Source organism: Trichoderma evansii, assembly GCF_050947405.1.
Source record: "Trichoderma evansii strain SZMC 28006 chromosome Unknown GGI43scaffold_32, whole genome shotgun sequence".
Lineage (NCBI taxonomy): Eukaryota > Fungi > Ascomycota > Sordariomycetes > Hypocreales > Hypocreaceae > Trichoderma > Trichoderma evansii.
Window position 1 is genome coordinate 78,709 of NW_028145174.1, and position 25,205 is coordinate 103,913.

Sequence of the window (25,205 nt, forward strand, 5' to 3'; positions counted from 1 at the left end):
GCTGGAGCAACGCGCACATATTCGGACATCCTCAATTGGGTCATTCGTCCCTTCTTCTTGGCGAATGAGATAACATCTCGAAGCGGCTTTTCCTTCATCCTTCGCGCATTGAGAATAATAACAGACACGCCTCTGGATTCTGCTCTGGCTGGATCCTTGAGTTGAGAGCTGGGCCCTGGCAGTTTCCGTCGTCACAGCAGCATTCTCAGCTGCCATCAGAACCGACTCACCTGCATCCTCGATACACAGTAGCGTTGCATTGGGCCAACGGCTTCAACTGCTCGTAGCACCCACCACTGGCCCGACGTGGTGCTGCTGACCGTCAGAGCCGAGCAAATCACGACGACTGCACGCTGATCGCGGCATATCTGCTGCTAACTCAACGTGGTACTGATACCACAGAGTACCTGCTCTCGCATACAAGTACGCCTGCAGCACGCGTATCGTGATTGCTGGGGCCAATAAGAGCAACACCAACAACAGCCATCTTCGGCCTGTAAGGTGAGTAAGGCAAAACGGGTACCTTGTACACAGTTCTTTTTTGTTTCATCAGTCCAATTGCTATCTCGGCTGAAGTGATGCGCCATGGCTCGGTTGGCTGCTGCTTTACCCGTATTGTTCATCCACCACTCCCTTGATCAAGAATCACCGGGGACTTTATCATGACCCTTGACTGCATCATTGCACGTCTCATTTGCCACCGACAGAGGCTGTCAAGTGCAGCATCTCGAATCAAAGCGGCAATTGGCGAGAATTGATTATCACAATGTCTCATTCAAGTGATGGAGACGATGAATTGCGTACTGGCTTTCATCTGATGGCTGCAATGAATTCGCTGCGTGGAGTGCGGGATAGAGACGCCGCATGCTGCTTTGGGCCGGCGCCACTCAGCAAGGCTGAATGTCGAATCAAAGACTTGGTTGGTGGTGCGCAATGCACGCAGAGCGTCTCCAAGGCCCAATGCCGCAGGGAGGTTGCTGTTTTGGGGCCTGGATCAGCCGGCACCACAGACACCGCTCGTGCTATGGCGTGGAAATTGCCTGCGAGAGGCTCGCGTCCATACAGAGGCAGTTACGCGGGCCTGGTTAGTGGCTAGACCCCGAGCTTATCCCAACTACATGCCACAAGTCCACGTCACCAGGCACTATCATCATCCCCATCTCCATCACCGTCGCAATCCCCCCCGCGGCGACTCTTCCTTTGCAAAGGCCGCCGCGCAAGATAAAACCCCAGACCCAGCATTATTGAACCACCCCGGGCATCTGCAAGTGCAGGCCGCATATCATGTCTTCACGGCCGCGGCGCTCGGCCGCCGCAAAGGCGAAAGAAGTCATTTCCGTCCACGCCAGATGGGCTGACATGAGCGAAAAGGAAGACATAGGTACTACCATGTCATCACGACGGACAGGGCGGGGCGCTGCCTCGCGCGATACAGCCTCATCGCCAGAAGAGACGCACTCCAGCGTTACAGTTAAGCTTCCCACCAGTAAACCACGTCAGAGTACCAGAGGAGGCAATCGCCGGGGGGCTGATGCCTTTGAGGGCGGCGAAATTGTGCTCGGGAAGCGTAACCGTGGCGCTAAAAAGAGTTATGTAATTGACTCGAGTCCTGATGATGAAGACGAGGATGAGGAAGACGAGGTAGAGGTTGAAGATGATGATGAGGATGACGAAGACGAAGACGAAGACGACATGAGAGCAGACGACGACGATGAGATGGAAGAAATTGGTGACGAAGATGCTGAAGGCGAGGATGAGATGGACGTCGATGCAGAAGGCGAAGACGACATGGTCGTGGCGCCCAAAACGGCTGGACGACCCTCGGCAAAGAACTCTAGATCTACCAAGCCTAGGCCCACGGTCAAGGTCACTAATTCCAGGGCTAATCGAGACGAGGATGAAGATGAAGAAGATGACGATGAGCTTAGTGACCCTGCAGATAGTGACATTGGCGATGATACTATCGTTTACGGTAATCGGACAATGGGAGATGATGAGGATGCCGAGGGAGAAGAAATTGAGGTTGCTGGCGATGAGGATGATATTGAAGAAGAAGAGGAGGAGGAGGAGGAAGACGAAGAAGATGAGGATGATGAGATGACCATGGCGCCAGGAGCGAATGGCGATTCAGATCTCGATAGTGAGGAGGGCAGCCGGGCTGAGACACCAGATCTCGCCAAGATGACCAAACGACAGAGGGCTCGGTTCGAGGATATACCACAAGAGTTTATGAAATTGCCTGATGGTGAGTCTTTTTTTCATGCATCTGCACATCTGGATGAGATGCAGAGCACAAGCTGTTTCCTTTTATAAAAGTGCCCTTGCTTACTTTTAACTACAGAGATTCAAGTGAAGAAAGTCTTTACCGCGGAAGAACTATCTATGCGTCGTCAAGAGATGGCTAGAAGACGACGGAATCTCAGCGAAAAGCGCAATGAGGAAGTCAAAGTAAGTGACGAATATCCAGTTTCTGTGCTTCGATGTTCATTGATATACCCACATGCATATAAACATGCGTGTAGGTATATACATCAACAAACATAATTTGCACACATTTCTTGTATTGCACTATTACTAACGCACTGCTCTACAGATGGAGACCATCAACAAGCTTCTGAAGAAGCAGGCCCCAAAGATCAATCGTAAAGCAGCTGCCGCAGCCGCGGCTGCTGACTCGCAAGACCCGAATGCGCAAAAACCTGACCCCGTCTTTATACGCTGGGTTAGCAATAAGAGCGGCAGCCGAATTGCCGTTCCCGATGAGATTGTCGAGGGACCATCTGGCATCCTATTCGGCGGCAAGACCCAGCAGTCATCGGCTGTCCCACCAAAACTGGTAACTGAGGTGGCTTAAAGAATAAGGCTGGAATGAGGCTGCAAGAAACTTTCGTATCCGAGCTCCTCATCTCTGGGTAAAGGCGTAATTCGCCACAAGCAAGCAAAGCTTTTAGCGCAGTTTACACTTTAGGTCAACGACACTGGGAGGCAAAGGGAGAAGTGGGCATATGGTTCATGGGCGTGGCTAGAATTCATAATGATTAGAAAATTGGTAATTACTGGATGATAATTAAGCATTTTGGACATTTATACCTGGAGAACGATGCCTAATAGTTGATACTTGCTCATTCTATGTGCCTTTCTTTTTCGGTCCTACAATGTATCTCAGGTAGAGGTGGTGTAGTCTACTGGGATAGGGGTACTTAGGGATATGCTTCAGATGCGATGAAGAGGATGGTGAATTAGATGGAGCCAACCGGCATGAGCGGTGCATAGACCGTCTGTGAAGCCATCCGCAGGTTTCCAGCGGTGAACCCGAAGAGGAGGCAGCGATGAAGATGGCTATGAGATGTTGTATTTGCACGAACTGATGTATGCTTCGTGTATGTACTTTTGAGTAAGTGCTTAAATGCTTAAATACTTACTAAAGTATTGAACACTGGACATATTTCTTCCGTGTCGAGTTGGGCCATATACCATTGAAATCCCGATCCAGGGGCAAGGGGGGAGTGGGTTGGAAGCAACCTCGCTATGCAAAGGGGGACGCGTGCAGTTTACAACAGTAGAAGATAATGGCTGTTGATCTGAAAAATAGTGCTCAAAGCATGAAATTTAAGAGAGTTTTGGAATATTTTAGCAGGCTTCAGTAATGCTAATGGTGTTGATGGCTTCGTGTCACGATGGCAACCATTTGTATACAACGACACCGCTGAAGACTAGCCTACGGAGAAGTAATAAAGTTATACTTTTCTCGAAGTAAAAGGCCCATGCAAGAAAAGAATATCCTAGCGGAACCAAGCAAATAATAAGGAGATGAAACCAATGGGAATGCATTGCTGCAAGCCCCCTCCTCCTGATCCGCCAGCCGGCAAACGAAAAAACTACCGCAGAACGTGCATAGAATTTGGAGGAGAGTTCAGTCCAGCTTCACATATCCGCCAAGTTAGTCCTTATTTTGATATCAGACGAAAAAAAAAAAAAAAAAAAAATGAAAAGTTAAATATAAAAAAGTGGTTCGGCCTTTCAGTTTCTGCTGGTGTATAATACATAATCCCCTCTCTCCTCTCTCCTTTCTCCTTCTTCTCTTTCTTTTCCCACCTGCACTCTTCTTCATCAAAATACCTACAGACAATCAGTTTAAAAACAACATGTCGTATCGATTCAACGCCGCCACCGCGAACCCGGGCGGGCTCTACCCAGAGAACGTATTCGGTACACTTGTTGGACCCTCTCAAGACAGCTCAGTCAATCGACAGCCTGCTGGGTTCGACCAGGGCAACTCAAATGCTCCGTTTACTGCACCATACAACAATGCACCACACTCAGGTTCTTTCTCGTCTTTTAGCTGGCCTGTTGCTCCATCTCCTACTTATCATAGCGCGTATGCAAGCTCATCTTTGCATCGACCTGCTGTTCCATCTACTGGGCCTTATCATGGTCTGTCAAATGAGACCTGCCCCCCAGCCCAGATACAGAACATGTCGCCTCAAAGCTCGATGCCCAACTTGCCCTATAGGCCAAGCATACCCGGCACACCCCTCCTTGTAAACGCACGCATAATGAACATGGGGCCTATGCAACCGGCTCCGGTATATCACTTTCCCCCTCCAGGCGCTCCCAGCTTGAATCGCTACCCAGAATCTGCAGCCCATCGCCTCGGGAGCCACAATACCCAGAGTGAGCAGCGAGAACACAAATGTGTACCGGCCAAATTCATCCCAGGCCTTGGTTTCGTTGGTCCTGATGGGAATGAGCACCCGATAGTTGCCAAGTTGCGCAAACTTGAGGAGATCGTACGTCCAGACCCTAGCGACGTGCTCACTGCTGCGAGGGACATCAGAGACCTCCAACGTGAGGTTAAAGGTGGTGTCATCTGCGGAGTCCCGTTGGTGCCAGAAATAAGAGAGCAAACGTATGACCGTTTGGAAAAACTGAAGGACACTCCTGGGGACGAAATCTCCAGCTGCTACATCGAGATGGACAAGATTGTGGACGACGCCAGGGCCGCTCACACTGCTATAAAAGAGGGCAACATCACAGCTCTGCCCGAAGCGTATTCAGCCGTGCTACAGGCCAACTACCCGCATCTATTCAAGCCAACTCCGCCCGAAGCGTCTTCAACCGAGCTACAGGCCGACAACCCGCATCTATTCAAGCAACAGGCTAGAGGAGAAAAGGCTGTCGTGGAATACGAGGCTGAAAGACAAAAAAATGCCATGCCGGGGAACCAAGCCAAGCGCCTTCCACACATGAGGGCCCGGAAAAAAAACGAACGCCTATTTACTCTTACCGATAAGAAACGAACGCTGTCCGATGGCGACAGCCAGTGCGAGTCTTACTAGTGCTCTGATGGTCACTGGCGTGTGCTACAAGGGGAAGAGCTGGAAAGTGCCAAGAGAAGAACTGAGGCCCTCCAAGCGGGCTCTGGAGCTCCGGGCACCAAGGCTGACTTGAAGCGTAAAATCGACTTCCCTAGTGGCAAAAATCGCAAAAAATCGAGATTGTCGGAAGAGGAAAAGGAGCTGGAGATGACTCTTCGGAAATTTGAGCCGGGTTCATTTGCTCTAAGCGAGAAAAGTATTGGTGCCAGTCTCACGGATGCCGATGATACAGTCAGCTCTGTAACTACCGGAATGAATATAGACTCTTCTTATTTAAGCGAGGATAGTGCTACCACTAGTTCTTTGGATGTGTCTTTTATGCCAGCCGCTAGTGAAGCCATGTTTCTTGCTTCACCGGTTGTTGAAGACGAGTTTGCTGATTTGCTCTGGCTGGACGCCTATATGAAGGATATCGAGTCGCCTTTCAACTTCTAATCTTACTGGTAGGGTAGCGCGTTTGTTGCTGAGGAGGAGAATTAAGATGGTAGATAGATGAAGGGAAAAGGGAGAAAAGAAGAAGAAGAAAAATTGGGCAGTGATGAACATGGAGAGAATTGATAGGCATTGGATGGACAGATATTGAATGGATAGGTATTGAATGGCTACTTGCCAGGGTATTGAGTGATAGATGTACCTATTAGTACCTATTGAGTGATATTTTCAGTAGGGAAAATAAATGATATTCTTGAGATACAAGTATAAAGAAAGAGGATTGTTGAGAGAAAGGACAAAAAATAGTACTCGTTGAGGGGAGAAGTTGGTATACTTGACAAAGAAAAATAATGGCCGTCAAAGGAAAAGATTAGCGCTCTAGACATTGCCTGTGAGATTTCAACTTGATAAGCTCGATATAATTATCTTGAAAACTCCATTTAATTATTGTGATGTGTCACTTGTGCCTATTCGTAAACGCCAGTAACTCTTTTCTTGCCTGATTCAGTTTCTCATTTTAGCTGTGAGAGTCGATTGAAGAAGAGAACAAAAAGGACACAGTTCTATTCAATTTTGTATTGTATATTTTCATGAGCCCAGTCAGGCGAGACACCAAAACAATAGGGAATTACATTAACAATAAACACATGGCTGGATTATTGCGCACACTGCTATTATACTATATGAGTTTGCACAAGCTACTTTTTTTCTTTATTGCCTCTACCATCTTTACGAACAATACGTCTTAATGGTTTTAGTGTTTGCATTTCTATCCATGTGAGCATTCTCATTTTGCAATTCCTTGCCAGTATCGTGATGCTCTGCGTCTCAGTCGTTCTTAGTCAGCGAAGATCCTGCTGTAAGCGGCCGTATTGCATCATTGGTCCTAAGGATCTGGTCATCGTAGTAGAGCAGGATGTCTTGTCCTTTATCCGAGGCATCTTTTGACTATCCACGCAAAAATTCGGCTACTTCTTTTTACCCTTTTTGTGGCCAATGGTGAAACTGAAAGCTAAGAGAGTTTCTGCCTATCAGGCACCGGTTTAGAGTTCTGTCTCCTCCTGAGTGTCTCCTCTCTTAACCCCGCTCTCTTCTGTTTTAACGACCTAATGAATAGAGTATTCGATTGTCACTTTTCACTTTTACCGTTTATTGTATACGTGTAATATCTTAGGTACGGTAGCTGGTGAGCCGTGAATGGGTGGAGGCGCAGGCAGCGAGTAAACTTTTGCCAAGGCCCAGCACTATCTGCCAAGGCTAATGTAGCTGCTTGTATTTCGCACTCCATGCACGGATCCCAATTATCTACAGTATCCCATTCGGAGCTCAACTCCACAAGAAATTTAACATTTTACTCTTTTACTTTTGTATATACGGCCAAGCAGCTCCTTAATTGCGGATGTACCTGGACACGTGCGCCGTCAAGATCGAGCACGTGTTGCCTCAATATTTGCCCCCTCGCAGGAGCTACTGCAAGTGCGGAGAATCAGGATCAAGCTTGGGCTGTGGCCAGCGTCGACGCGGATGGGGACAAATGGCCGACTAGCAGGTTTCGTGATTCATGATTCACGGCTGCTTACGAAGAGAAGGGCATGAATTAGTCGTGCACGGAGGACAGGCTGTGCTGTTGACTTCTTTTCTGTTCCATGGGCATGGCACCCCCGCTCACGCATACCGCCTCTTAGCAGGACCCCGTAGCTACAGTGTTTCTCCATTGTCACCTGCAGTATACGGTGTGTGTAGTATTGATGGCTCCGTTTCTTGATATCTGCCAGGTAGCAGGTCAAGACACTATTTGTATACTCGCATCAGCACTTGCAAAAGTGGCTAAGAGGAGGAGGCTCTGTCGCGCAGAGGCGCCGTATAGATTGGCCGCTGCTGAAAACGGCAACTTAAACTTTGAGCACATGCTCTCAAACTAACATCTGCTAGCTCTGAGAGGCTGCTTGCTTGGCATACGAGCATTGCCCTTTTCCTCCCTGCCTCGTTTTTCAATTGCGGGGAAGACGGAAGACGAGTGGAGTGGAGCAGAGCCGAGGGCCTAAAGCTGAGCAGAGTTGACCGTTGGGTTGCAGAGCTATCGCTAGCCTTGGATTCAGTGGGATGGATGCTTATCTGGACCTGCTGGAGCAGTGCCGCAGGCGGTTGCTCGCTCGGGCCACCATGGCTTGAAGCTAAATGCTCGGGGCCCGGAAGAGGCCTAGGACTGGGGGGTTTGGGGGTGACATGGGCGATCGTCGTGCTTGTTCACAGCGTGGGTGGCGGGTGTGGCTGCTTCAAGGTTGGCATGAGCACGACTATAAGCTGAAGGCTGAGCACCACGGCCGCGGGATCCGTGAAGCCGGTAAGAATAGAATACTGCAGAATAGAATACGATGCGATACGTGTTACTGCCAAGGCGCAATCTCACTGTAAACAAACCAGTGCCGAGCAACGCTCCATGTTCGTACAAATCTAGCTGCAGCGGTAGCTGGGCGTCTGCAGGGGCTCATATTCCGGGCGGGTTGCTGAAGGGAAAAAAAAAAAAATTCATCATTTCAGGTGCATGTGCATGCATGCAATACGCGGTGAGCGCCAAGTACCGTTGACCTATAGACCCCATGGGACCTCCCGGTGGCTACGAGTATTTGTACACGTAAGACCGTGTCGTAGCCATCTGCAGGCTGGTGACTCACGCTTACTGGGCAATTATGCAAGCACCAACTCGGATCTCGGGGAGCTCCGCCTAGAGTAGCAATATTGGTTTTGTTGTAAGAAAAAGATGCTTACAGTACGGGAGGCAAATGACAAATACGCGGTCTCGTTTGAGCGTCTGTTGCCATCGGGGCTGATGCGTCCTCCGCTTACCAAGTGCTACAGTAATACTGGCAGTGCTTTGCTTTATTATGCGGTGACCACGATTGAAGAGGTCCATGGTATGTGCATGTCACTATTGATGTCGTTGACGCAGGCTAGCGCACGGTGCAGGTATGTTGACTCGGACATTTAATGCCCTTTTGGAAGCAGTTGAATTGTCATCGACCCTGTGCCTGTCACTGAGCGGAAGGTGAGTCGAATGGGAAATGATTTATTACCGGATGCAGAATCAGGCCAGGTCAGATCAGATCAGACAATGAGTACTACTCAGTGCCCGTCCCGTGATATCAAACTACTAGCTGCCGCGGCGCAAATCGCACCAGTCAATGCGCCGATCGCAAATTGGGTGGTGCCATGCCGTGCCATCGTACGAAATACGAAATAATAATACGGAGAATCCCGTCTTTTATTATAGCTTACAACCCAAACAAAAACGCCATTTGTAACAATTCGCATAATGACAAGATGGAAAAAATGAGATCAAATCATAATAATACCTGCTAGTGCCGCTGCTAGTGCTGCTAATAAAAATTTCAACAGCCGGGTCACACGACGACAAGCCCGTCCAGCCCTGCTGGCCCCACTGCCGATTGCCTGTCGATGCTGTGATGGTTCGTGATGGCGGCGTCGACGCACATTAGCACCAACTTAAGAGGGAAGCCCCAAAATGGGCAGCTTGTAGCGCCCACAGCTGGTACTGTAGCACAGCTGGTAGCAGAGTACATTCACAGTGTTTCATCTTGAGCTCTGCAGCGGCAGCAAATCACAGGTCGCGCGCTATCACCGCCTCCCCCTCTTCTGCTTCTACTACCGCTTGCGTTCTCCTCACAGCTCCAGCGGGGCAAACAAACATTTGTGCCCTTGTGCCCTGTGGCTCCCCCCAAGACCCCCCGGCCCAGCGCTTGGGGGGCGAAAAAGGCTTTTTTTTTTTTTCCTGCTTGGCACTGGTTGATGCCTGACCTTGACCTGGCCTGATTGAAACCTCTCGTGATTAATCTCTTGCATGCCCGACCCGACAGGCCTCCAGCTGCAAATCCCCGTTTGTTTGACCTGATCGCCCAGCCATTGGTGCTGTCGGGGATCCTACATCTGCTACCCGTGGCTTGGCTTGGCCTGCGCAAATCCCGGTCGCCCTGTGGCTCGTGTGCCCAATCCTGTGTAATGCAGCAGGCCATCATCATGTCGTCGCAGCCGCCGCCCATGGCAGCAGCGATGCCTGTCGCCACAGCGTCTGCCTCTGCCTCTGCCTCTGCCTCTGCCTCTGCCTCTGCTTCTGCTTCTGCTTCTGCTTCTTCAACCTCGCCTCAGCTATCTTCCTCTCCTCATTCATCTTCATCCAGCGATACCGTCACCTGTGCTCCCTCTGCTTTTTCGCCGTCGTCTAGAGGAACCGCTTCGGCACACGACACTCACTACCACGCAAAGGTCCTAGAGCGGCTAGTTTTGAACGGTAAGCTATACACATCACATACGCATACACATACACATACAGACACTCTCTACAAGTTTTGCATACCTCGCCGAGTACTTGCTTGTACACGCCCAATGCTCTGAGACAGGCGACAACATCGCCATCCTCCTGCAAGACATTATCCGTCAAGCCGTCCTTTTCTTCTCAGCGTCCCGCATTCCTAATCCCAAGACCCTGATCCTCATCCTGATCCCGCGTCATTCATCTCATCCCATCTCACCTCGCTCCCCTTACACTGTACTTTTTAGCTTTAGCGTTTTTTCAGCCACCATTTGTTGCCAACAGCTTGTATCGACGACTAGCTCGATATGTCATTGAGATACAAGCTCCTCGCCTTCCGAGACATGCATCAGCTGGTACTTGGCAGTACATGCATCCAGTCTTGGCATGGCAAGGCTCGTCTCCTCTACTGAGGTACGAAGCAGTACAAGCAGTACATGAGAAGACTACATCTCAACTTCGCCTCTGTAACCTTTTCCAATCCTATTTCTATATTCCTGTTCCTATTCCTGTTCCTATTCCTTCCTATTCCTTTCCTTCCATCTTCTTAAACCCGGCTCCCACGATATTCGTCCTCTTCAATTGCTTCTTTCTACTCCATCACCTTGATGTATGTCTCGTCTCGTTTGGCTCTTTATCTCCAACATCTTACTGCCACCCGCGTTCGCCTCAATTAATGGGTAGCTGGTAGTCCACTACTCTCTTCATTCTGCCTGTTTGGATCGTATAGCCAGCCTTAAGCTGAGGCAGCTACTCAAGCCACTCCCTCTGGCGATGCATCCTCATCTCTATTAGTGGAGGTCCGTACAATAAGAGCATCGACGTTGGTGTTTTGTTTGTCGGGTATTGCTTCCCCGCCCTCGCCTCATCTCACATCATTTCCTTAATTTGATTCATTTCATTCATACTTTCTGCTTGTTACACTTTGAATATACTTCTTATGCCTCTATCACAAGCTTCAATACTCAGCACTAGTCGCTTTGCCGCTTCCCATCCATGTCACTTACACCGCCCCCGTCTCACCCTTTTACTACTCCCCTTTCGCTTGGATAAATTAACCTTGGCGGCTTGTCGTCGATAAAATAACAAGGTGCTGACGTCTTCTTTGCCCGATCTCTTAGACGCTATAGATCTTACTGCCGGTTCTAATCTCGGCCACCGGCCACCACCTTTATCAGAAGAAGAACAGCACACCACCTCTTCACTGCTAGCTTTCTCGGTCCCAGAAGCCCTTTCGTCCACTGCAGATCCTGATACTGCCATGATCTTCTCAGACTTTTACAAAGGGCGACGATCTCCTTTATCTCGGCTTCGCGGGCAGAGTCCCCAATCCTCGGCAAACTCACCACCTTGGCTTGTTCCTGAATACATAGACCTGTTTAGCAGAGATAAGTACGTACAAAAGGATATTATTAAGAAATATCTGGCTGCCAAGGTCAAGAACAACTGGAACTTTCAGTGGTCACCGCCCCGCAAATCTAAATCCAAAGTCACAGAGAAGCCCTGTGACACAGACGAGGAAAAGAACCCATCTGTCAAGGAGTCTGAACCGGAAGCAATTAGGGTTGATTCTGCTAAAGACATACGGGATGACGCTTCCGATGACGCCAACGCCGAAGCCCGTGTTGACGGCAGTGCATTGAGCGACAATGCTTCAGATCACGAGGACGAGGACGTGGACGCTGATAACAACGACGACGACACCGATTCCATCTACAGTATCATCTCCGAAGATGCCGTAAACTACCGTCCTCGTATGGACTGGTATTCTGATCTCTCTGAAGACGAAGCTACCACTACTTCGGTCATTGAGGGCGCCGATAGCGCAGCCAGGACTTCGGCCTTGGAGAAGAAAGAACAGCGCCGGAAGGCTGCCCGAGAGGAAATGACTTGGAACGAGGGTCTAGCATGCTTCCAGGCGCGGCGGGATGCTTGGACCGGTGCAAAGGTGGCTCGAGTGCGCAGCAAACCGGTTGTTTCGCCGCCTGTATCTCCTCGCTCTCGACGCTTCTTCTTCCGCCGCTCCATATCAGGGTCACCGCCTTCATTATCTTTGATCAAGTCTAATTCTCTCGCTGATAGCCGCTCCGGCACAGCCTCTGACGCGTCTTCCCTGGTTAGAGATGATAAAGATCTCAGCAAGCAGGGCTCCAAAGATTCTGATCAAACCTCCGATCGCCTACTACCTATCGAAACGCTACTTCCTATCCCTCACCCGATCCTCCCACCTACCAACGGTTTCAGAGCGTCCATCACACCGGCAATTTATCTGAGCCTCTACGACAAGGTTATTCTCAATAGTCTTCAACCATCATGCCCTATCAACTTATCCGACATGATTCGTGCTTGTGTTACGGGGTGGAAGCGCGATGGGGAGTGGCCCCCCAAACCCTCGGCTCCCGAACCCTCAGTTGCTGCAGGGCGGCGCAAGAAGACCAAAATGGCATCGGGAGCTTCAGGGATTGGCGTTGCCGCTCGCAGAATGAGTCTCGGCCTATTAGGACGCGACAAAGATGAGAATGGTTTAGGCATTCGCAAGAGTCTCCAGAAGGCTCTTGGTTTAGGAACACAGCCAGGAAATTAACAGCATTGATTGGCATATTTGGAAGGGCGATTATTGCTTCGTCGGCAACCTAGGTTCGACGAAAAAGCGGTTTTTGCAGGCCATACGAGGGCCCAAGCGCAGGAAATGATATATAATGGGAGGCAGCGGCGTCTTGAGAAACTGGAATTTGCCATTTGGCATCATGAGTCTTGGGTGCTTTTTGTTTACGGTGTACAGACATCGCTTCGTACGATGGTCTCTCTTATATACCCCATTCAGCGTTTTCACTTTGGCGAGGAAATGGCACTGGATGGCTATCACAGATTATGTTCTTTTTTTGTGTGTGTGTTTTTTTGTTTTTTTGGGAATTTTTTTGGGTTATGATAAATGAACATTTGCCAGCGTCTTTACAATAAGCCGCGATTTAGCCAAACTTTTCTTTCTTGAATATGTGCCGGAAATTTGGAGTTTTCAGTTTTTTTTCCCCCCTGTTTCCTCATCGGATGGATATTAAAGAAATACTTGGGCATGGCACATCAAAACATTATTTCTTTTGACATTTCTCTCTTCTCTGCAAATTTCTCTCTACTCTATAGGCATATGAATAATATACAAACCAAATCACTCAGATTCATTTCCAAATAGCTTGGCATGAGGATCTTTTAACAATATGCCCACGGCGGTGACCAAATCATCTAATAGCCCTCTAGCATATCCGCCCCAGCTCTCGAAAGTAACAATCTCCAAAGTCAGTTTGTTACTGTTATCGTGAACGAAGGCTTGAACCTTCCACTCGCGCAGTGGCTCCTCGTGGGGGTAAACTGTCTCCAAACGACCGCTTCCTGCAGCAGCAAACGCCAATTCTTCAACGTGCTCGACGTCCTGGTGAACAACGGAATCGAACCACAGGTCTGAAGCCTTGCAGCCGCTAGACGATAGCCAGTCGGTGCCGCAGGTGGTTGCTATCTCGGCGAGGCTGATGCCCTCGTGAGCCGAGCTGGCGATGTGTTGATGCTGGACGCCAGAGAGGACTTCCAAGGCAGTACAGCCTGGGGGGAAGCGCACACGGACAGGAATATATTGCCAGCAGGGGCCAGTCACAGCGTTGGCTGCACCGTAGGGGAAGTCGATGTTGCGGCCGCTGACGACTTCACCGAAAGTGACGTCTCTGAGAGACAAACGGCGGGCAAGGCACAGGGCCCATGCGGCAGTAGGGAGGGAGGCAACGGTGATGTCGCGGAGGCGTGACGAGATGTCGACTGTTTGCTGGATAGCAAAGTGGTTCCGACGCTGGATGGGAATGTCGGGCTTGAGGACTGTTAGGGAAGAGCCGGAGAGGAGGTCTGTCCAGTAGGGGATGCTTGCTGGCAGGTTCTGCCGGAGGACACTGTGGACATAGGCGGAGAATGGAACAGTCTCTTGGACGGGTTTGTCTTCGTAAAGGCTTGAGAGCTGCTGGAGCATGATGGGGAGACATATCTCGTCGTATTGAGCGTGGGAGAGGCGGAAGAGGAGGCATGACTGGCTGCTCGACTCAACCAAGAAGAATTTGACGAAACTAGAGCCGAGTGGAATTCTCGTCAAAGCATCCAGCTGACAGAGTTGCTTTGAGAAAGCTTCCACGTCATTGCTGTCTATTTCGTATTCGACAAAATCTGGCACGAGCTCTTCGAGGACGACGGCGTATCCTTCACTTTGGTACTCTGCAAAGACGGTTCGCAAGATCTCGTTGCGTGCGACGAGCTGTCTACAGCTCTCTGCCATTTTGGCACGATCTATAGCCTTGTCAAAGTACATGAGTTCGTATCGTGACGAGAAACGCGGGAGCTGAGTTGTGCCCTTGACGGCAATTTGCTGTAGGGGGCGTGTAGGGAGGACGTTGCTGATGCGCCAGGTTGAGTTGGACAGCTGAGGTGCGATTATATCGTTGATGAAGCGTTGTTTTTCGTCCTCGCCCTTGAGATTGAGCAGTGAAAATGGTTCTAACTCTGTGCCCTGGACGGTGTCCGTAGCCGATGCGGGTGTCTCTATCTCTTCCATGGCGTTGGCCATTTCGTACAGCGTCCTCTTCTGGAAGATTTGAGCCACATTCAACTTGACTCCCTCAAGCCGAGCCTCCGATACAAGCTTCATAGCTGCGATAGAATCACCACCAAGGATGAAAAAGCCATCGTTTAAGCCGATATCGTCCTCACTCATACGCAGTACACGGGCCCATAGGCTACGTAGCTTGCGTTGTCTATTGGAGTTTGCAGAAATTCGGCTCTTGATCACTCCTGCTGGTGGCGCTGCAGCGTTTCTCTCGCTTGTAGTATCGACCAATCTGATACGGGCTGGCTTCTGGGTTGAATCGTATCTAGCCAGTTGCCCGGTTTTGTAGAGTTTGCCTTGTTCAGAAACTTTCGAGCCGAATACTGCTTCGAGCCAAGCCGGAGGAGAGACTTCTACCAGATTGGATGGATTCAGTGAACATTGAATGACAAGCTCTCCCATAGCAGAAACTGGAACGAGTTGATTTGCATCATTGAAATCCACAATGTAAGCCGCTTGAACGCCAGAGTATTCCTTGGTTGCATCGCTAAAGCCTGCATCAAAAATTACATTCTGGAGCTGCACAATATCATCATCAGTCAGGGGTGATCGAAGGCTGCCGAGAGAGGCCGAACTTTCTCTGCACAACGACTGCGCAATTTGTTGAAACTGGTCCAAAACTCGTTGCATCACAGGAACCGAGACTGTTTTGGAATCGAAGCTGGCCATAATGAGGAACCCTCGAGGATCAATCGAACAGACTAGCATCAACGCGTAGGTGTTGAACTTGAGGGCCTCTTGAGCAGCTTCTGCATCTCCAGCCGGGACCAGACAGCTTGCTGGGAGGTGGCTAAACTGATTAGGCTCTTCATTCTCAGCACTTGGGTGCAGCACCAGGCCTGTGCGGAGCTCGCATGCGTCAAAGGCATCAGGACTGAGCTTTCGTATGTGTTGTAGGCCGAAATGCTCGTGAGGAATCTGGTCCACCATTTGTTCTTGGATTCCTTGGAGATAATCTGAAACAGGGATATCGCGGTCTACTTGAACCCGCACAGGGACAGTTGTAATCATTGGCCCTTCAATCTCTTCTGATCCGACAACAGGTGCATTTCGACCAGTCAGCGTCTCTCCGAAGATGACGTCGGTGTTACCAATGTACTGGGATGCCACGAGAGCCCAAGCTGCCCTGATAATCGTGGCAGTAGTAGCGTTCGAAGCATTTCCTTCTTGTAAAGGCACGTATTGCTCCAGTAATGAGTCCGATTGTGGCTGATACCCTTGCCAAGGTAGAGATGGAAACTGAGAAGGATTGGCTCCATGAAGCTGTTCCCGCCAGAAATTGGCTGATTTGTCCATTTCCATGTTTGCCAAATACTTGATAAAGTGCTTAAATTCTGCAGGGCGTGATACAGCTTGGTTCTCGTATGCCCTGTTTACTCGATCGACGACGAGGGGCATGGACCAGCCATCATACAGCGCGTGATGAATCGTGAGCACAAAGCTCACTTTCCCTGATTTGCTATCATTGATAATAGCATAGCGCACAAGAGCCTTTCCTAATTCCATGGCGTCATTTCTATCATTGATCAGATATTCGTCGAGATCATTTCCAGAGAAGACATTTAATTCCCCCCTTATGACGGCCTGAATAAGACCGTGTCCGGGGACTTGCACGATTCTCGTCCGCAATATGGGACTATCTCGTTGTGCGATATCAAAGGCTGTGATTAGCTTCTCGGCCGTGGCGGTGTCCTGAAGCTCTACTACTCTCTGAGCGACATATGCCTCTTTGACCTTGGCTGACAGAGCCATGAGTGCTTCTTGGAGGGGTGTGCATGGATACGCATCTTCTAGGACGCTTTCTTCCACACCGCAGAGAGCGGATATTTCAGCTTTCGCATGTTCCACATTCCAATCTTTCTCCAATAACGAGAACGGTGAAATGTTTTCCACAGAGGACTCCGAGACCTGAGTAGCTTTTAACGCCATGTGACTCAGCGTTGGGTTTGTGAAAATATCAGCAACCGTCAATGCGATTTCATTGGTGCGAGCTGCAACTACAAGTTTCATGGCACGCAAAGAATCGCCTCCCAGTGCAAAGAAGTTACTCTGCCTGAAGATTTTTGCATCTGATCCGAGTACTTCAATCCATGCTTGCTGCAATTTCTTTTCTGTTTCAGTTTCCGGCTCTTCTTCCTCTTGAGCTTCAGTTGCTTGCATTCGGCTGAAAACTTCACGCGGTATCGAGGTCCCAATCTCTCGCAGCTTCTTCCTATCTGTTTTACCAGACACCAGCGAAGGCATATGCTGAAGAGTCACGAAAGCCGCCGGGATCATATACCGTGGCACTCTAGATCCCATGACAGTACTGACTGTTGTCAGAACAGCTTTCAGCTCCGGTGAGGGATCGACAATGGCCGGGTCTACTCCAGAGGTGCCCACGGTGGCGGATTCTGAGAGAAAGGCGACAAGAGAAGGGGCACCGCCATTTTCTGGTTTTATGACCTCTGCTGCAACCTTGATCCCGTTTGGCAAAGAGGCTCGTAAGTGGTGCTCGACCTCTGCAAGCTCGACTCGCTGGCCACGAAGCTTAACTTGTTGATCTTTTCTGCCCACAAATTCGATAGAACCTGAGTTGTTGCTCTCATATCGTACTAGGTCACCTGTTTTATATAATCTACCAGGTCGACCGAGGAAAGCCTTGTAGCCAGATTTGAGCCAGGTTGGATCTTCGATAAAGACCTCTGCTGTTTTTTCCGGCTCATCAAGGTAGCCAACACCAACAACTGGACCCTCGATAATAAGTTCTCCGACGGCTCCAACTGGCATGAGGATGTTGTGGTCGTCGGGATCGACAATCCAGGTGACACCTCCAACGCCTTTACCGATGCCCGTGGAGATAGTAACGGTATTGTTGATCGTACATCCGACGGTACACTCAGACGGCCCATATGCAATGATCAGGCTTGTGTATTTACTCCAAGCCGCTGCATCACTTGCGGATACTGCTTCACCACCTAGGCCTAAAACATCCAGAGATGGGATGATGTCCGAATCCAAGACTCTGGCTACAGAAGGAGTCATGTGGACCATATTGGCTTTACTTTGGCGAATGGCGCCACTAAGATCGTTCATCCTAGCTTCCTCAGAAGGCACACAGATCTGGCCACCAGTTGCCAGTGTACATAGCATGCAGTCGATGCTCACGTCAAAAGCATAGGACGGGAAATCGAAGCATCTAGAGGTTGATTTGTAGCCAACGGCTTCTGCTCGGGGAATCGCACCGCTGGTATAATTGGCGTGGGTAATAACAACTCCTTTTGGCTTGCCTGTACTTCCAGATGTGAAAATGACGTACATTGGCGTTTCTGGGGGTACTTGTGGCAGTACTGTATTTAGTTCTGATCCTTTGATGCTCTCAAAATAATCTCGAGATATTGCGAGAACTTGACCTCCTTCTTTGGATATCTCTTTGCCAAGCTCGCTCTGAGCTACTGACGTGATAATAAGGTCTGCTCTTGTCTGTTCGACAATTGTTTGCAGTCGTGCTACTGGCTGACTGGGATCTGTCAGAGAGAATGTGGTGCCTGCTTTCATGACAGCCAGGACCGCGACCACGGTCCACATGGATTTTTCGAAACATAGTGGGATCCGGCTGCCGGCTTTCACATTTCGTTGCAGAATTTGTCTGGCGAGTTGTGTTGAAAAGTGTTCTAGTTGTTGATATGTCAAGGACCCATCCCATGATTCGACCGCAATCTTGTGTGGCTGCTGGCGAGCTTGTAAAGATATGATATCATGCATGCAGCTTTGTATAAGAGAGGGCACATGCTGGTTCCAAGTCCACAGCTGTTTGAGGTCTGTATCGCTGACGATACCATTCTGATTTGATGCTACTTCACTTTGTTGCGTAGGAGCTACTTTCCTTGCTTCTTCGATGCTTGAAATCGCCTCTGCGACGAGACTAGGAGGGAGATTCATCGCATTAGCGTTGCCAATTCCATCTCCATCGATAGCCATAATGTCTGTTTCTACTTCGATCAAGGCAGTGGACGGACTTTGTGGTGGTATTGCGTCAGTGATATGTTATGAAGCTTCGCTACCACAGGCGATTCAGTATACAACGAAGGACTGAAGGGGGCCTGGATATCAGCTGTATAGCGCAGGTCACCGAGGCTCAAAGCCACAAGCAAGTCCCTCTCTTCAGCAACCATTGCTGCCATTTTCCACCTCCGATGATGCCCGCGCTTAGAGCCAAGTTAAGCACACCAATTGCTACCAATTACTCACGCCAATACAGAGCTGCGCTTTTTCGGACAAATTACAGTAGCAGTAACTGCCCCAAGCTTCAAAATTGACGCTTGAGATCATGTATTCGTACATGATGGATGCGAGGCGTGCAAATATCATGCACGGCCGCGCAGGGATCATGACCCTCATGACCCATACAATGTACCATGGAGGGGGTTCGCATAGCAAACGACTTGCTGGTACGTCCAAAGAACCTTTGGCAGCTCACGGCCTAAATGGCGGATCAGATAAGCCAAAAGAGCCAGTCTAGTGGAGCAGCTCGGGCGGGGCGCAATTACGTTGCTTTTAGCCTCGTGATGGGGCTCAGGACGATCTGATAACTTTTTTCTTCGTATCGGCAATTGATTGGTGTTGTGACGCAGCGGGGTGGAGAGTTGGGGAAAAGAAAGAGAAAATTGTGCAACAAGAGGTGGAGGAATGGGGTAAAGGATTATGCGAATACGCTCCATGGAGTCGCCAAGACGCGGCATTTTGAGCAAGGCGGTGCAACTTCCACGGACGCTGATCTCTGAAGCATTTACTCTGTATATTCTAGAAGAGATACAAAGACTTTTAGGCGTTTAGAGGTGTGCAAAAATGGGTTACGCCGAATTGAGAAGAAAATGAAAAAAGGCAAATACTAGTTGTTCCTGTCTCGCTTAATGCTACAACCTCCTTCTACCAAACATCTCAGTATACGCCCGCGGACAGTCGTGGTGCCAAGCACACTAGAGCAAATTGTACATCAAAATCACCTCATTTCTTGCGGATACTGCTGTAATGTACATTGACTATTAGGTAGTAGCTTGGAAGAAATAATTATCTCAACATCTTCATATGGATGGTGTCCATCACATGCCAATCCCGGCTATCGCAGCTACACCCCTTCCCCTAGTTCATCATCCACCAGGTACAGATACTTTGGCTCAGAATGACGACTACTCTGTGAATTTGAGCCAGGATTAAGATCTGATAAGAAAAATTTTCATCAAAGAACAAAGGCCGGGACCGGTTTCGGTGCTTTTTATTTGCCAATGGCGTATTGTACGGGCTTCTGCTTTCCAGAAGTGGAACCTTCTTGATGCTCTTCCAAGATGAAATCTTATCAGATCATCTGATTATCGGATCTATGACTCTAGGCACCGCAGAAACGCCGCATAGGTGGACTTGGCTCTTGGTAATAATCTCGGCAATTCTCGGATGTTCTGATGGCTGAACGGGGCTCTGTCAAAATTTGGAAGCTCGTCCTTTGGCCTGAAAATAGTCTCGAGCTTGGCCTGCACCTTGGATTAAAGTGATATACATGGAAGCTAGGCTTCATTAGACCAACTGAAGCAAATGATACAAAGAGTAGCCAGAGGTAGTGGGTCTAGGATGGATAGTTAGGATGTAGCACTGCCGTCGGTTATGTAGGTTGGCCGTCAACCAGCAGTTTAGAGATGCGTTATAGGCCTACCACCTGAGTGTGATTGACGAGAGCCTCAGAAAAGCTATCATTATAGCAATCTACACTCACAATTCTCTCTCCAACATTTGCCATAATGACTTCACAATCAACGGCTATCCAGCCATACTCTACACCATCCACTCAGAAGCTCTCTATTCTTCATGGCCCTTCTGATCCTCCTCTCGTCGATCTGACACTTGGCGAGCTTCTCGAACTTCAAACCTACCAATATGGCACCAAAGAGTGTCTCGTCATTCCATGGACTGGCGCGCGATGGACATATTACGATCTCAATCAACAAAGCTCGGCGCTGGCCCAATCCCTCTTGGATATGGGCATTGGTGTCGGTGACCGCGTTGGAGTAATGGCTGGTAACTGTGAGCAATATGCCGCAGTATTCTTTGCTGTCGCCAAGATTGGCGCCATTCTCGTCATTTTGAACAACACTTACACGGCGACCGAAGCCAAGTATGGCCTCAACTTTTCAGATTGCAAAGTGTTTTTTACCACAAAGACAATTGGCCGGACGGATAACACCCGGCTGCTGCAAGACCTACACAATGAGGCCTCTCCAATCAAGGTTGTCATACTGAGAGAAGAGAGCGGTGATTACACCACGTATGATGAGCTTGTCAAGTCAGGCTCTCGAAAAAGTCACGATAGGCTACATCGAGTCATGAGCAAAGTGCTACCTCACCAGGTTGTCAATCTGCAGTTTACAAGCGGCACGACAGGCTTGCCAAAGGCGGCAATGCTCACTCACCAGTATGGCTGAGTCCTCATCTCTTCCTAATTTCAGATATTCAGTTGCTAATTTACTCCTTTTTATAGTAATTTGGTTAACAATTCTCGTTTCATCGGTGATCGAATGCGTCTAACACATGAAGATGTCCTCTGCTGCCCGCCACCACTTTTCCACTGCTTCGGCCTTGTCCTCGGACTGTTGGCGATTATCACCCACGGTGGCAAAGTTGTCTATGCAGCCGAAGTCTTTGACATTCCTTCAACACTAAGAGCCATCTCAGACGAAGAATGCACCGCTATCCACGGCGTACCAGCCATGTTCGATTCCCTGTTCCAAGCTGAGCTTCCACCCAATTTCAAATGCGACAAGCTTCGCACGGGAATCATTGCCGGCGCACCTGTTCCACGATATCTCATGGAACTCCTAGTAAATCGCTTTGGCATGACCGAATTTACCAGCAGCTATGGCCTTACTGAAGCTTCCCCAACGTGTTTCAATGCATTCACAGACGATGCAATGACAAGGAGACTGACCACAGTAGGCACTCTTATGCCACATGCGCAGGCCAAGCTTGTCGACCGCGATGGCAATATCGTTCCAATTGGAGAACGTGGGGAGCTTTGCATTGCTGGCTACCAATTGCAAGCCGGATACTGGAATAACTCGGAAAAGACCAACGAAACTATGGTACGGGATGCTGCGGGCGTGCTGTGGCTGCACACTGGAGATGAAGCCGTCTTTGACGAAGAAGGCTACTGCTCAATCACTGGAAGATTCAAAGATATTATTATCAGGGGTGGTGAGAATATTTACCCCTTGGAAATTGAAGAGCGCCTCATGGGTCATCCCTCCATCTCGCGTGCCATCGTCGTTGGCCTCAAGAATAAGCACTACGGAGAAGTCGTTGGAACATTCCTCGAGCTGGGCGACGGCCACACCAAACCTACAGATCAAGAGATTAGAGACTGGGTTCGCAAGACGCTTGGCAATCATAAAGCTCCGACGCATATTTTCTGGCTGGGCCATGATGGCGTGCCAGCGGACGTGCCCCTAACAGGAAGTGGAAAGATCCGGAAGTTTGAGATGGCGAAGCTGGGCGATGAGCTTTTGAGCAAGATGGCTAAGACATCTAAGCTTTAAATATGTATATAGTGTAGAGGATGGTGTGTTTATAGAATAGACCGTTGATTGTTAATATTTAGAGAAATTTATTGAGTTGTCCTAAACTTTTATAAACCTGGATTTATGTCTTTTTTATTAAGTACATTAACCTCGAGCCCAATATAGCGATATACCTGAAGATGAACATCTAGCTACTCTTTCACTTATTTACAACTTTGGCACTAGTCCAATCCTCATTCCGCCAACAGCCTTTTCGTTATCACCCAAAGGGCACAGCTGGAAGAAGCGCTCTCTGTGGCAGCGCACAAATGCACTGCGCTTATGCGGTAGATCGACGAACTTATCTAGGCCAAAGCCATGGATGAGGTCGTACATGACAACTGTGGAGTTGCTGTCTTTGGGTTCGCCCACGACGTACATTGTTCGGGGATCATCGAGGTATAGGTAATGCATCAGACTACTCCACCAGGCCGACACACGGTGCGGACCTCGGAAACGAACATCACCGACGAGGGAATGACGGCCACGGTCGAAGTCGCCGGAATCGTAATAACTACCAAGTCGATCCTCCTAGGGAAATAAGTTAGTATGCTTTTTTTTTATCACAACTAAAATGGCGTTACTTGTCATACCTTGGCCCAGTAAATCTCAAAATATGCAAAATATTCGTCATCCCACTTGGCCAGAACGGCAACTTGGTGAGGATCAACGTGCATTTTCCGCAGGTACTCTCGGTGTTGCTCCAATGTGCCTGTCTCATTCCAGCCTTGAGATACTCGAGGATCGTTTTGCCACTCGTGGAAGAGTCTCAGATGCTCAGCATCTTGCCAGTCAAGCGATACCATCGAAAATGTTTCTTGTAAATGAGGGATCCATCGGCTGTAGATAACAGCGCCTGGGGCTGGTTTGGCAGGTCGAACGGGATGCCACGTCTGCTGGCTTCGGTCAGGATCTTGCGGATCGCCAGCCGAGGTAATGGTCATCGTATGCTGAAGGGGAGTGATGGGATATGAGTTCAGCGGGTTAGATGCTGGCAGAGATGAAGGAGACTCTTCAGGGCACCAAACAGGTCGAGAGCCAAAAGGAGATCCGGCACCTTGCCAGAAAGTGGCCCGTAAAGCCAACACAACATCTGTATCTGTAGTTGTAGATGGGCCTGGCTTCTCTCGGGGCCGCAGTGGATGATCAACGGCGAGCGCAACATCCTTCAGCTGCTGTCCCAACACAATGGCATTTGCTCCCTTTAGCTCCAGTCTGAGTGACTCTGTAGAAGGTCGCGTTGTGAATAATACGTAAAGAATCATCCACGCTTGCGCCAACGTGGGACGCTCTGTAAGACCATCCCATGAAATAGTTGCGCCCGGCGATCGTCTGGCGCGTGCCCAGGCGCTATTGTTCGAATGCGGTGGCAGCTCACTCGATTTGAGATCAATTGGTTCAGTGAAGACGGCCTTGGATGTGTGAAGCTCGACGGGAGGTTTCTTTCCCGAGGAGACATTGGGCTTGATATTCAATCGATAGTGTTCCGCATTTTCGTCTCCATTCTGCTGTGGTGAGACTTTTTGGATGGAGTATTCGGTGTTGTAGGGATGAGGGAGCTTGATCACAGTCTGATCAGGAGGTATTGAAGAAAGAGAAGCAGCAGCCATTGTAGCTTAGCTTTACAAATTAACGGATATAAAACCAAAAATTAAGAAGATATACAAATGGAACAATGAGGAATCTGAAAATACTCAACCAATAATGGTGTATTGGTAGATTGATAAGAAAAGAGGAGAAAATAAAAACAAATCAGATAAAATAGGACATAAAACAGCTACTACAATCAAAAAGACCTATTAGGAAAGAACCAATGCGACTTGCCAAGAGGCCTCGGCTCTTGCTAATTCAACAAAAAGAGAAGACTCCGTGCTTTTCCGCTTCGTGTGCATTTTACCAGCTCGTTTCTCAGCTGGAGCATACATGAATATGGACCATACTGCTACTGGTTAACGTCGTACCTGGCCCTCGGGCCTCTTTTTCTCTCCCATCGTAAGTGACGATGGATCTACAAGTTATCAGCACGCAATGAGCCTATACGTACTCCGTATTCTACATGAATTTCACTCACGGTCCAGCAGCACAGAACCCAGGTCCAAGTATGTATCGCATAGCTTGCTGCATGTGGAACGCCCCGGCAAGGCACAAGCATAGCCATCAAGTACAGATACAAAGCCTCTGGGGCTACTAACCATGAAACACCAGTCAAAGCTGGCGATGTCTTGGTTCTTCGCTTCACACCCTCCCCTTGCTTAGCACGCACATGGAAGACGCAGAGAAAAAGCAACCGGCCAGCCAGTTTAACCCAGCTTAGCTCGACGGCCGAAGCGTGAGCAGATTATCTCCCTGACTGATTGATTAGATCCACTGATCTAACCCGCGCTCGAACTAACAGGGTTACATCAGTATCCCACTCTGCAAAAATTTTTCTCCAGTCAACATGAGGCCTTCCATCAGGGGTCTCCGCCGGTGCCCGCACACGCCATTTTCGGCACTTTGTTTCCCCAATAGCTCGCCCAAGACGACGCAGGCTGCAGAGGTTTTGATTCCGTAACGCAATCTGCTGGTGCTGTATGCTTGGAGCTTCTGGATCCAGTCGCTAAAGTGGCGCCACCTACATACAGATCCTTGCACTTAGGCGGATCTGATAACCTTATTGGAGCCAAGGTTACACCATCTTTCCACATACGGTCCGGTTGTCGGAGCGGCTAAAACGCCAGCTTCGGGCGTACATGATCTGATAATCTCCAAGCGTATTCCTTTGGGAATCTCCACCTGCCATTACGTTTAGTACCTACACGAGAACATTATACATGGCCAAGACGCTGAATTCGCGCAAGTGATCTACT

General features: G+C 49.2%; 6 protein-coding genes across 6 annotated transcripts; 4 read left to right on the plus strand and 2 right to left on the minus strand.

Moving 5' to 3' along the window:
• Positions 1-1,190: 1,190 nt before the first annotated feature.
• On the plus strand, positions 1,191-3,526 carry GGI43DRAFT_431593 (PAPA-1-like conserved region-domain-containing protein). The gene is made up of 3 exons (XM_083209427.1): positions 1,191-2,245; positions 2,342-2,448; positions 2,594-3,526. Exons 1-3 carry the CDS (start codon positions 1,285-1,287, stop codon positions 2,852-2,854), a joined length of 1,329 nt encoding a protein of 442 aa, XP_083055672.1. The 5' UTR covers positions 1,191-1,284; the 3' UTR covers positions 2,855-3,526.
• Positions 3,527-4,145: 619 nt separating this feature from the next.
• On the plus strand, positions 4,146-5,813 carry GGI43DRAFT_426157 (uncharacterized protein; the record flags this gene model as incomplete). The annotated part of the gene is made up of 2 exons (XM_083208602.1): positions 4,146-5,313; positions 5,371-5,813. The coding sequence occupies 2 exons, from the start codon at positions 4,146-4,148 to the stop codon at positions 5,811-5,813; spliced, it is 1,611 nt and encodes a 536-aa protein (XP_083055673.1).
• Positions 5,814-9,845: 4,032 nt separating this feature from the next.
• On the plus strand, positions 9,846-12,721 carry GGI43DRAFT_426158 (DUF4050 domain-containing protein; the record flags this gene model as incomplete). Its single annotated transcript, XM_083208603.1, has 2 exons — positions 9,846-10,116; positions 11,268-12,721. The coding sequence occupies 2 exons, from the start codon at positions 9,846-9,848 to the stop codon at positions 12,719-12,721; spliced, it is 1,725 nt and encodes a 574-aa protein (XP_083055674.1).
• A 291-nt stretch (positions 12,722-13,012) lies between these two features.
• GGI43DRAFT_269311 (uncharacterized protein) lies at positions 13,013-18,941 on the minus strand. Its single transcript, XM_083201061.1, has one exon. The coding sequence runs from the start codon at positions 18,731-18,733 to the stop codon at positions 13,304-13,306; it is 5,430 nt and encodes a 1,809-aa protein (XP_083055675.1). The 5' UTR covers positions 18,734-18,941; the 3' UTR covers positions 13,013-13,303.
• A 1,078-nt stretch (positions 18,942-20,019) lies between these two features.
• On the plus strand, positions 20,020-22,430 carry GGI43DRAFT_269313 (uncharacterized protein). The gene is made up of 2 exons (XM_083201062.1): positions 20,020-21,215; positions 21,282-22,430. Exons 1-2 carry the CDS (start codon positions 20,545-20,547, stop codon positions 22,333-22,335), a joined length of 1,725 nt encoding a protein of 574 aa, XP_083055676.1. The 5' UTR covers positions 20,020-20,544; the 3' UTR covers positions 22,336-22,430.
• GGI43DRAFT_417814 (acyl-CoA N-acyltransferase) lies at positions 22,384-24,701 on the minus strand. Its single transcript, XM_083207468.1, has 3 exons — positions 24,428-24,701; positions 22,950-24,364; positions 22,384-22,887 (listed from the first exon to the last, which is right to left on the minus strand). Exons 2-3 carry the CDS (start codon positions 23,964-23,966, stop codon positions 22,525-22,527), a joined length of 1,380 nt encoding a protein of 459 aa, XP_083055677.1. The 5' UTR covers positions 23,967-24,364; positions 24,428-24,701; the 3' UTR covers positions 22,384-22,524.
• Between the last annotated feature and the right edge of the window lie 504 nt (positions 24,702-25,205).

What these genes read in the sequence shown, in the direction of transcription:
- GGI43DRAFT_431593 (XM_083209427.1), top strand. Translation starts at nt 1,285, where the DNA reads ATGTCTTCACGGCCGCGGCGCTCGGCCGCCGCAAAGGCGAAAGAAGTC. An exon ending in GTTTATGAAATTGCCTGATG is followed by an intron (nt 2,246 to 2,341) that starts GTGAGTCTTTTT and finishes TTTTAACTACAG; the next exon opens with AGATTCAAGTGAAGAAAGTC. An exon ending in AGCGCAATGAGGAAGTCAAA is followed by an intron (nt 2,449 to 2,593) that starts GTAAGTGACGAA and finishes ACTGCTCTACAG; the next exon opens with ATGGAGACCATCAACAAGCT.
- GGI43DRAFT_269311 (XM_083201061.1), bottom strand. Translation starts at nt 18,733, where the DNA reads ATGGCTATCGATGGAGATGGAATTGGCAACGCTAATGCGATGAATCTC.
- GGI43DRAFT_269313 (XM_083201062.1), top strand. Translation starts at nt 20,545, where the DNA reads ATGACTTCACAATCAACGGCTATCCAGCCATACTCTACACCATCCACT. An exon ending in GCGGCAATGCTCACTCACCA is followed by an intron (nt 21,216 to 21,281) that starts GTATGGCTGAGT and finishes TCCTTTTTATAG; the next exon opens with TAATTTGGTTAACAATTCTC.
- GGI43DRAFT_417814 (XM_083207468.1), bottom strand. Translation starts at nt 23,966, where the DNA reads ATGGCTGCTGCTTCTCTTTCTTCAATACCTCCTGATCAGACTGTGATC. An exon ending in TTGAGATTTACTGGGCCAAG is followed by an intron (nt 22,888 to 22,949) that starts GTATGACAAGTA and finishes TTATTTCCCTAG; the next exon opens with GAGGATCGACTTGGTAGTTA.